The sequence below is a fragment of the Mesoplodon densirostris genome, chromosome 9, assembly GCF_025265405.1.
Source record: "Mesoplodon densirostris isolate mMesDen1 chromosome 9, mMesDen1 primary haplotype, whole genome shotgun sequence".
NCBI classification, from domain to species: domain Eukaryota; kingdom Metazoa; phylum Chordata; class Mammalia; order Artiodactyla; family Ziphiidae; genus Mesoplodon; species Mesoplodon densirostris.
Window position 1 is genome coordinate 15,725,296 of NC_082669.1, and position 12,080 is coordinate 15,737,375.

At 37.9% G+C, this 12,080-nt stretch overlaps 1 protein-coding gene across 2 annotated transcripts in view; it reads right to left on the bottom strand.

Annotated features, from left to right (window-relative positions):
- Positions 1-12,080, bottom strand: part of RELN (reelin) — a 527,861-nt gene that overhangs the window by 302,808 nt on the left and 212,973 nt on the right. For both annotated transcript variants that reach the window (XM_060107639.1, XM_060107638.1), the window contains exon 4: positions 2,975-3,045. In XM_060107639.1, coding sequence (XP_059963622.1) covers positions 2,975-3,045 — 71 coding nt within the window. The remainder of the gene's footprint in view (positions 1-2,974; positions 3,046-12,080) is intronic.

Below are 12,080 nucleotides of genomic sequence, written 5' to 3' on the forward strand. Positions count from 1 at the left end.
TGCTGACAGTGTTTCCATTTGCATTATTACTGTGCCTTCGGAGTGATGTCACCATGCACGAGAGTCGCCAAGACCAGATCGAGGAGGACTGTGAGGGGGATCAGAGACTTTTTTTTATCAGGTGGAGGTAATACCAAAGCAGGGTCTGAAAGCCTGAGCTAGATGAAGAAGACGAGAAGATGAAGACGGGTCATCTGGGCAAAGAAGACAGGGAGGGTATAGAGTGCCAATAACACTGGTGATCGAGGGACACGCATGCCAGGAATTTTAAGGAGAAAGGAAAGGATGACAAGAAATGAGGCAGGGAGGAAAACTGAAGCCAGGTTGTACAGGACTTTCCTCGGATAGCAGTAGGGATTCTACTCTGGAGATAAACTATTGCCTCCAATTGAGATATTGAAGGGTTGGAAGCAGGGAAATGGTAGAATCCTATTTCCATTTTAGCAGCTCTGTATAGAGCACAGAGGAACTGGGAGCAGGGAGACTAGGGAAGAGGCTAGTAAGCAATTCCCCAAGGAGGGGATGGGTCCTCATCTAAGGCGGGTCAGTAGCAATGGGAAGGATGAGAGAGATGGAATCTTCTCTCCTATTTTTTCTTAAACTGTGTCTGACCCTTCAGGACTTGATCCTCAGGATGTCTTTCCTAACCACCCCAGGCGAATCTAGCTACCTCTGTGATCCACTGACCTGCCATTTACAGCCCAGCCTTCAAGAACAGGAAATGGCTGTTTTTACTTTTATATCCATATTTAGCACTGTGCACTAGGACAGGGGCTTGCAGGTGCTGGATACATGTCTGCAGAATAAAATCCTTCACTGAATGTCTTTGAAGGAAGGGGATCAAGATTACGTGCCATCTAAGACCTCGTTAGTATGTTTTCTGATTCTTTTACTTTTTTAATATGCTTAGATGCAAACTATTATATATAGGATGGATAAACAACAAAGTCCTATTGTATAGCACAGGGAACTGTATTCAATATCCTGGGATAAACCATAATGGAAAAGAATATAAAAAAGAATGTATATATATGTATAACTGAATCACTTTGCTGTACAGCAGAAATTAACACAACATAGTAAATCAACTATACTTCAATAAAAAAAATAGTTAATATGCTTAGCCAGCAATCATCTTGTAATAATAGCTATCCTCAAGCTCCACAAGCAAAATTTGTTTTGTTTAAATTCCTTAATTTAATTAAAATCAACAAACCTACCAAGTACGTTGTGACTGAAAGGCATTGTCCGGTAGCAGGTATATAGAGACTGTCATTTTACTCTCTTTAATACTTATATTAGATATTCCTCATCCAATGCATAGGATATTATTACATGTTAAATTTATGTTATTTTATTTGAGGAGATAATTAATGTTTTAATTAAAAGTGGAGAGGGCCAAAATAAATATATGTTTTATAGCACCAATTATTTCCCTTATTATTCCTGACAGCAGGAAGCAATCATTCTTGTTAGTATCCTTTCCACCCTATCTTGGATGGATTGATATAATTTCAATTGGTTAGGTGCTGTTGAAAAAGCTCAATGTTTTCCTCTGGTCCTGGGCTGAATAGAATTTTTAATAACATCCCAGTCTACCATCATGTAAATCATGGTCGTGTGTAACATTACTATTATGTAAGGCATTTTTTTCCCTCACTGGTTGAGAATTTTTTCCCACTGATTTTTCTTTGTTTTTTCTTTTCATTTCAAATGAACCCAATCCCAACAATTCATTTATAACAGAAGAGACTCAAAAATTCAAGGCTTAAAAGAAATCAGCTTTTAGGCAATGATAAATGTCAGTAAAATTAGACATGTCATTTCCTGACACTATGCAGTTTTCAGGATATTAACGTTCACTGCTATATGGTGTTCTATATTTTCAGTAATGCGAACATTTTTATAGTCTGGAAAAAGATTTACATTGTGGTAGATTTCTTGAGCCTACACAAAGGCTATCACATTTTTGCATTCTCAAAAGTCACAGAATACAAATCTGTTCAAATAAACTAAGAACACTGATAACATATGTGAAACTAGAATTAGAATGGGGTTTTCTGATTCAAGAGTTATTAGGTAAACAATCAGAAGTTTGCCAGTAATGGTCATCAAGTGTCTCATTACTTAGATAAAGCCATATTGGTGATATATATGACTATAAATAATAAATGGTACTTTCTTAAGCCTTTCAAAAACCCACATAATTTTCCTAATTTCTGTCTTAAACCCATTAGAGTCTCCTTAGCAGAGAGATAATTTCCTTTACATTCAATAATGTAATTCTTAAGTTAACAAGTTTCCCCCAAAATAGAACTCTGTAAACAAAAATTGATAATATGCCTATGATGATGGTGAAAATGGGATGACATTTTTCATTGTGTGCATGTGCATACATTCACATATGTGCATCTATGAGACTTTGGCATGGGTGAGACTCTGGATGTGTATGAGGCAGTCACAAAGCTTAATGTGACTACTTAATGTACACTTAACGTATCTAAAATTATGTTGCATCTGAAATTAATAGTGCACACAGTTGAAACAAGCATATAGATACTACATACACGATCATCTATAACACACTCAAATATTAAAAGCTATAAACAAATATTTTCAACATAGTTAACATGAAATTTAAGTGGTAAGTTATGCAGGTGTGTTTTTGTAAAATTCTAAAATTAGTAAGATTTATATTTCCAGGACAACTAAATATAACTCATTAGAAAAAAACACTGAAAAGAATATAAATTTTGTCTTGGTTTATTTCACTCACACTTAGTATCTTCAGAACTCTACAGATCTTCACCAATAAGTAGTAACTAAATAATTATTAGAGATATTAAGGGGTCAATAATTCCATTTTTAAAGTGCCACGATCAAGTAATAGTCATGAAATGCTTACTCAGTACATAGGACCTACCATGAATAATTTTGACACAACCAATACGAAGAAGTCAAAGATGATTCTTACCTCCTTGTTCACACAATTGCTGGGCTAAAGCATCTTTGAAGATAACCTGGCCTTTGTGTGTTGCTGTAGCCCTGGAAATGAACAGAAAAAGGTTAATACAAATCTTGTAATATGTTTGGTGATAACAATGTATTTTTTAAACTTTTTTAAAACCCCATTTTTAAATGTTATGTGGATATGATTTTTTTTTTAAAGTGCCTCTGAACAGAGATAAAAATGAACAATAGAGTCAAGGCTTAAACCAAGACACCCGGGTTGAGAATTATCTTCTGATTGGTTTTACTTTGTAAAGATACTGTAACATTTGTGGGCTTATTCTGAAAACTGCAGATGTGAGCAAATCTTGGGTAGAAGAAAAAGTATGGAAAGGATGTTTATTAAAATTTATTCTCCAGGAGACCTTGATATAAAATGTTTTGTGGTGCAATAATGATATTAGCACTGGAGGAAGATGCTCTTAATGTACTTTTTTCTGAAATCAACAGTCACCATAACACCATAACAGATTTGAGATGGAGAATTACATTTTTAAAGTGTTTTTTTTTAAAGAGGCCTATTTGGAGCTTTCATAATTACAAAGTCTGTCATAATAAAATACACCTTTTCCCCACTGGGTCTAATTCACCACTTGAAGGAGATGTGCATCTTTTACCTCCTCTAATCAGAGCTGTGCACATGGACTGGTGAAAAAAATAACATCCTTGCAGCAGATGTGTTATTCAATGGTTATAATAGGAACTGTCTTATTAAAGGAAGAATTATTTATGCTTTATATTTGAAGTGTTTTTCCTTAAAAAAGATTCTTTTCTGGCACAAAAGGTATTATTTAAATGAATTTAAAACAGGAAATCATGCCTCTTTAAAAATTTTGATTTCAGAAAATAAGCCATACAAAATCTTTTTAATAACTAAAATATATTAACATTAAACCTCAAGTTTAGTTCTAGCCAAAACCAGCCTAGGATAAAAATAATCTGATTCAGCCATCACTTACTGAAGATGGATTATGTACAAGGCACTGGGCTAGGTCACAAAAGGCAACTTTTGGCCTCTGCATTTCCCCTCCATATGTGCACCCCTCAGTCAACATCTTGCCCTTTGTCCAGCCCAACAGGACCTCATGGTTGCCCACATCCCCACTCTGGTCTCCAGGTGGATGCACACTCCTCCTCCATGCTGCATACCTTTCTGATTTCTATCCCCCACTGCATTGTTACAAGGGTCAGTCCCCCAGGACTTGAGTCTCTGGAAGTAGTCTGATAGACTAAGCCATGATGAAGTGTTAATGGGTGACATTGCTCCAAGCTAACATATTTCAGCTATGAAACTGAAAATATTATACTTTAACACACACACACACACACACACACACACACACACAATGACACAGTAGTGAGAGTTTTGAATGGTGGGAGGGAAATATAATTGAAGAGAAAAATCACTGGGCAGCCTTCAACTCACATTATATGTGAAGTTTATAAGGGTAATCAGCCCTTGTTGTTGCATATTAATCATTATTGAAATTACAGATAAACAGATGCTACCACTCTCCCTATATATTCACATATGTTTATAGGTTTTCCATTGCTTTTAGCAAGGTGAATATGAGAGGGGCTAAATTTAGGGCCAATCTAAGCCATAAACATGACCCACAGACTCATCAATTACAAGCTTTATTTCCAGAGAGAACATGGAAACTTGATTTACCTAAATACATTTCATTATTCAAATCTCAATCAAGGCAAGAGCTTTTTTTTTTTTGCGGTATGTGGGTCTCTCACTGCCACGGCCTCTCCCGTTGCGGAGCACAGGCTCTGGACGCGGAGGCTCAGCGTCCATGGCTCACGGGCCCAGCCGCTCCGCGGCATGTGGGATCTTCCCGGACTGGGGCACGAACCCGCGTTCCCTGCATCGGCAGGCAGACTCTCAACCACTGCGCCACCATGGAAGCCCAAGTCAAGAGCTTGTGAGCTCACATATACTTCTGATAGCGACACGGCAATCATAAATGTATAATTTTAATTTGACATTTACTTTGGAAGGGATATATTTTCTGAAATCACTAACCACCAAGAAAAGTCCTGCAACATACAATGTTTAAATAATTGTTCATTTTAGTTGTCTTCAGATTTTAAGTATATACTATTCCTACAGTAATATTTCTCGTTGATCCACAAACTTATTATCATTGTGCCAGTGTATGCTCCCATGAACACAAAAAACCCAAAGTATCCAAATAACATTCATGTCACAGAGGTTTTGCTTTTTCCCTGGATATCAGAGATACTGATATATATCGGTCACTGCACAGCACCTTGTGAATAGTCCATACTGCTTCCCCTATTACTCAGTTTCTTCAGATTTAGAATTTCATTCATGCTCTTACTTCTTCTACTGTGGTTCAATGAGTGAATTTCTGAGAACTAGAGAATAACTGAAACTGAAGAAACTTTTATCATCTAGTCAAAATTTCTCTAGCAGTGGTACTCATTCTTCAAGCAAATATTACAGAACTCCTACATATGAACAGGGGAGCCCTGTTGGAAGTTGCTGGATTCCCTCTCCTCACCCAGCATGCTCCCTACCACCCACTCCCCAAAAGGTCCTGGTGCACTTCTCTGGAACACTTAGGAGTTTGAAGTGGAAGAGTTTGAAAACCGTTGAACTAGTCTAACTCTTTACAGTGTATGGATCAGGAAACAGAGGCTCAGGGAACACCTGCTGAAGGTCACACAGCCTGTTAATGGCAGATGGAACCTGATTCCAGGTCTTGATGCCAAGCCTTGGATTCTTCCCACCACATCAGCAGTTTTCAAAATGTGCTCCATAGTGGTACCCAGGGGTCTCCATGGGAGTCAGAGGGATGGGCAGCAGGGAAAGCTTCAGCCACCATTAATTCAACCAGAGCACCTGGTTCTAATGCTTGTTCTAAGTATTTAATGTTGTTTGAAGGAAGGGCTCAGCAGTTCAAAACTGGATTGAGAAGCATACTATGTGCTCAGTGTCATTCTCTGAAGTCTTTTGCTTGTGAAAAATACAAGTAGTAATAATAATAATGTGACTGGTAGAGGTATATATAAGGCATATATATATGTGTCATGTATATATATAAACCATGCATATATGGTTATTACTATTATAACACATATTACGAATTGAAATTGACCCCCTGCTAGGCACTGTTGTAAGGGCTCTACATAAATTAACTCAATTAATCTTGACAACAACCCTACTAGGTAGATACTATTACCCTCATTTTCCTGGGACATAGATCTATTGCTTGATTTGCCTAATGTCATGTAAGTGGTGCTAGGCCAGGATTCAAACCCAGGCAGTCTGAGTGCAGAGTCCTCGCTTTTAACTGTTAACATTAAATTGCCATTGATCTGGTTCAAAGATGGGATGGTAGCTTGTGATGTCTTTTCAGAGGGAGAGCCTGCTTTCCAGGCCTGATCTTTAAATTCATGCTTCCTTGAGACTGTGCTCTCGACTCCAACTTTTCAGTACATTTCTCTTGATCGCTTCTCCTACAGTGTCTGAGTCCTTGGGCTTCTAGTCAGCTCACTGCAGTTCCCTTTCAACTCTATCACATTTCCTCTATCAGCCCCCACATCCCTTGCATCGCTCCTTTTCTCCACCAAATATAAGAGCGCTGGATGCTAACCTCATCAACATTGCTGCGAAAACCCTGGAAGGATACACACACACACACACACACACACACACACGCACACACGTGTTGACAGATAATCATCATGTACATCACCTTCTTTACAAACCTTTAAATCCCTCAGATCACAGTTTAATATAAAAATGCCCAACCCTACAGTAAGTGCATGGTTAGTGATTTTAAGGGTCTGCTTATTAGCACCTTATCTTTGAGGGAAGAAAGAGCAGAAGCCCAGGTGACCACTAAGAACATAAGTACCATTGCTTTTAGCAATGAATGTGTCTGCTCTACATGCCCCAGGGTGTGACATGTTAATAATGGCTACTTTGAACACATTTAGAGCTAGAAATAATTCATGGTGGTTTACTTACAGAAGCACAGTACTTACTTCAAATATTCTACAGAAATATATATTTATATAAATATATATTTAAATATAATATGTAAATATATAGTTAAAATATAAACATATAAACATAAATATATACATTTAAATATAAATATAAAAATATATTTATGTATTCAAAAATTGCTAAAGTCACAGTAACTCAGAGTCAAAAGTCCCTAGAGGTCAGGTCCTCCAATTTTTAACCCATAATATATTTTTCTTTTGTTATAATAAGATACAGCTATGATATATGGTGGCAGGCCTTATTTGTTATCAGAATTATATTATGCAATTTATAGCTCTCTTTTAGGAGGAGTTCTATCAAATTTGTGGTGCTAATAACTATGTTGGTACTACTGGTACTTAATTTTCCATAATTACCAGTAATTTTTCAGAAGAGTTCAGAAGCTATCCTCATTGTTCACTGTCCTGGGGAGTAGACCAAATTTCTTAAATAAGCTTCTAATAAGTACTTATCTTCTTGGGAGATGCATAGGTTTCTAGAGCAAGTTTGCCAACAAGAATCCCTATTACATAAGTAATTTTAAAAGTTAGGGGGGCTGTTATGATCTATCATTTGAAAAGCTCCATAGATTCTGCCAAATGAAGAAAGTTCATTATGATCACCATATTCAGAGCTTGCAATAGCCTGAATTTAAAAGAACACGCCATATTCTAGTTTTTACTGAACTCCTAGAGCAACTGTTTGCCCAAGCCATTTAACAATAAGTATGTATTTTAATGAGGCACAAAGCTGAAGCTCACAGTCCCTGGGATCAGAAAGACCACTGCGTGACCACAGTGAGCTGCCGCTAACAAGCTATCTGTCTTCATATTTCTTTATTCACTTGAGGCTTCAGATTCTCTATATGAGGATAGGGTTAATAATAACAGTTATTATTTAAAGACAATAATATTCACTCTTCTGATACTTAAAGTCTCTCTACCTAAACGGATTTCAAGCTTCTGGAATAGTAGGAATAATTAAAATTATCTCCCACCAAGGCACCTGTCATAATGATTTGAACATATAAGGGAGTCAAAACTATATTTTTTCAGCTCACAATTTGCTTCTATTGTGCAATATTGCCATCCAGTTTCCAAAACAGGAGTAAAAAGGGGTTTAAATGTAGTTGCTACAATGCCTACCCAAGTGTACTGTTTCATTACTTCATCAATCAATTTGCTCACAGATTAACCTAAAGAATCATTTTTAAACCTAGGACGATGTGCTTTACATCTCCAGTGGTGGGTTACTTTCCCACTTTTCTCCCTGATTTACCAGTGAGGTCTGATATGTTACTGTGTCTCGTCCATTGACAATTGTAAAGGCATTCATCTGTCAGCAACGTGACGTTAATCTAGTGTAATATCAGCGTGCCTGTGCCGACGACCCTCCAGGAAATGTCAACAAATATGTGGAACATGGGAAAAGAGAGAGGCAGTCCAAGTTTGGTCAATTTGATCTTCAAAGGAATCAATTCACTTACAAAGATTCTTGACCCCTTTTCATGAGCAAATTACTGTACCTTCTAATTAGCTTGAGGATTTAGCTTGACCATTATTAAAACAAGAAAAAAATACCAAATTATTTAAAACATGTAAAAAGGAGTAATGAATAACTTCAGGGAGAAATTATTTTTATATTAAACTCTCAACTTAAACCACGTCAAGGCCATTGCAAGATGATAAAAAATTGTAGATGTTTTCATAATGCTTTGCTTTTCAAAGCTTTACTGGGATCTTTGTTTTTATAATTACATCTTTTATTCCTAAGTCATAGCATTTTCCTTCTGTTAAATGTATAAATACTTTCTCTCCCTCCAAATACAAATTTCAGCCTTAATGTTTTTATGTGCTTATCCAATAATCACAAAGTCTCCATGTTCTTAAAAATCACCAAATATATGAATTTATGATATTTTCTGATCATGGTATAATTTTCATCAGTAAAACAAAGAACATATAAATAAAATAATTCAAATAGGGCTAGTAAGTTAATGGTTAATGGCAACCATAATGGTTAATCCCTTTCAAGAGGCTCAGCAGAGCTAACTACTCAAATTAAGATGTAGCGTGTTGGGCTTCCCTGGTGGCGCAGTGGTTGGGAGTCCACCTACTGATGCAGGGGACGCGCGTTCGTGCCCCTGTCAGGGAAGATCCCACATGCCGCGGAGCGGCTGGGCCCGTGAGCCATGGCCGCTGGGCCTGGGCGTCCAGAGCCGGTGCTCCACAACGGGAGAGGCCACAACAGTGAAAGGCCCACGTACCGCAAAAAAAAAAAAAAAAAAAAAAAGATGTAGCGTGGGCCTCCCTGGTGGCGCAAGTGGTTGAGGGTCCGCCTGCCGATGCAGGGGATGCGGGTTCGTGCCCCGGTCTGGGAGGATCCCATATGCCGCGGAGCGGCTGGGCCCGTGGGCCATGGCCGCTGGGCCTGCGCATCCGGAGCCTGCGCGTCCGGAGCCTGTGCTCCGCAGCGGGGGAGGCCACAACAGTGAGAGGCCCGCATACCGCAAAAAAAAAAAAAAAAAAAAAAAAAAAAGATGTAGCGTGTTTATCAAAATAAAACCAGCTAGTTCTATTACTTTGGGAGGTAACTTAACCTCTCCTGATTAATTTCCTGATTTGTTTAAAAAAATAGTAACAGATGATCTTCAAAGTTCCTATAAGTTCTAAACCTCTATGATTCCATGATTCAAGATTAAGTGAGCATATATGAGCACGTACACACACACACACACACACATGCTAGCTGCAGCCTCTATCGAGAGGAGTGCTTCCCAAAATCACGTGGCACAGGTCACAGGTAATGGTGTGCTACAGCAAGCTTGCATCGCCTCATGAGAGCTTGTTTTTTAAAGTTATCTTTTTATTTTAATGTGCAATTTAATATATTTGTGTGTGTATAAATGGGTTTTGCATGTATATAATATAACTACTGCAGCTATATCCCCTAACTCATGGAAAAATATAAACTTTACCCTAGTCATTCAAGTCAAAAAAGTGAGTCACAGACTTAACCTCCTCATTCATCAGCAAATTCTGTCAATTTTATTTATTTACTCTCCAGTGTACCCTTTTTCTCCATCTCCACAGCCATGTTTTAATTCAGTACTTAATAATTTGTCATCTGATAAGCTGCACCACTCTCTTGATTGGACTCTCCCTCCAGATTCACCCCCATGCCAATGCAGCTTTCACATTGTGCCAGTTTTCTTTCTAAGATTGCTAGAAATCCTTCTGCAGCTCTCCAACACTTAAAGGAGTCTGTCAAATTCCTTAGAATGGCCTAAAAGGTTCTTCAGGTTCTGGTCCCTGCCTGTGTATCCAGCCTCACCTCCCACTGCACCCTGCAATTGAGCCACAGAGTGGTCTTCACGGGTTCTAGAATGCACGATTTATTTCATGCCCGCCAAATTTTTTATGTCCTGTCCCCTGTGCGTCAAAGTCTCTTGCCAAAAATCTTTTATTCATACTCTAAAATTTATCCAGGAATCTCTTCCCCTTACAAAACCTTCTTAGATCTCTCAGGTAGCATTAGACACCTTCTCCAAGGATAGCACAGCCTATTTCCTTAGCTCTGACACAGAAGCTTCCTAATTTAAGGTGATCTGACTTGCAGCCCAGCCCTCTCTTTTCACAGTCACTCTTATCATAAATTGAAACAACATGGTAAGTAGCAAACTCGAATTCGTGACTGCCTAACAACCTCAACTAACACAAAATCAACGTTGATGCCTTCCAAATCCACCAAGACTAAGCCTCTACCATCCATAGTGAAAGGTTAATACTATGGAAAATTAATCAGATTGAAAAGGAATTGATTGACTGAGTATACGATAAGATGCTATGAATCCACATATCTCTGAACCTGGCAAGAATTTGGTCAAAGGCATTGTCTGAAGGAACTTTCAGTGCAACAAAGGATGCTTTTATCTATTCAAGGAGAGAAGTAGTTGGTCTATAGTCAGATTTCTGGGATGCAGCACTAGCACTGATATATAAGAATGAAATATTTTTCCAGAAAATTTAACAGGAGACCATTGAAAAGAAAGATTGTTGTATATAATAGGAGTTTAACTCCCATTAAAAAGTGAGCAAGGCAGGGCTTCCCTGCTGCAGAGCTGCTGGGCCCGTGAGCCATGGCCGCTGAGCCTGCATGTCCGGAGCCTGTGCTCCGCAGCGGGAGAGACCACAACAGTGAGAGGCCCACGTACCGCAAAAAAAAAAAAAAAAAAAAAAAGTGAGCAAGGCATAACTAAAAAAGATTCCATGAATGATCTTCCTTATCCAACATTTATCATTCAAAGACTTTCAGAAGCATTCTGCATATTGAATCAATAATGGGAATTCTCCAAAGAGTGAATTCCAACTTTAAATGTAGTTTGAAGTTCCTTGGGAAAAAAAAAAGAAAGGAAGGAAGGAAGGAGGGGGGGAAAGAAAAGAAAGAGATAGGAAAAGAAAAAGAAAGGAAAAACAAGAAAAGGGAAAAAGAAAAAGGGAAAAAAAGTCTGGGCTTACAAGAAAAAAGCCATTTTCTCTAAAACTAACATTAGATTTAGCCCAGGACAAAAAATTCTCCTAAAGGATATTTACAATATAGATTTTAGATGCTTTGCTTTTATACATAGTATTTTTCAAGGTATGCATTTGTATTTTATTTCTATACACAATTTTGATATTTTTAGTGTGTGAAAAGAGATTTCAGGAATGAAAACCCAACTGATAAACTTAGGAGTTTGAATTGAGATAGTCTGACATGAGACCAGGCCTAAAATCCTAACACCTTTCCTCCTTTTGATGACTTTTCCACAACAATTTTATGTTTCTGATATCTGGGAGCATCTTATTATACACATCAGAAGAAATTCATCAGCTTCCCAGAAGAGATGTGGGTTGTGACGTGACCACCACTGCCTGCACATGTGGGAATTTGGAAAATATAGATGGTCTACATTCATCTGGCAGTTATGTTTATCTATGGTGTTGTATGCACTCAACCAAATGTAATTGAAACCCTGATTTTCACTTAAAGTATTTTCAATAAC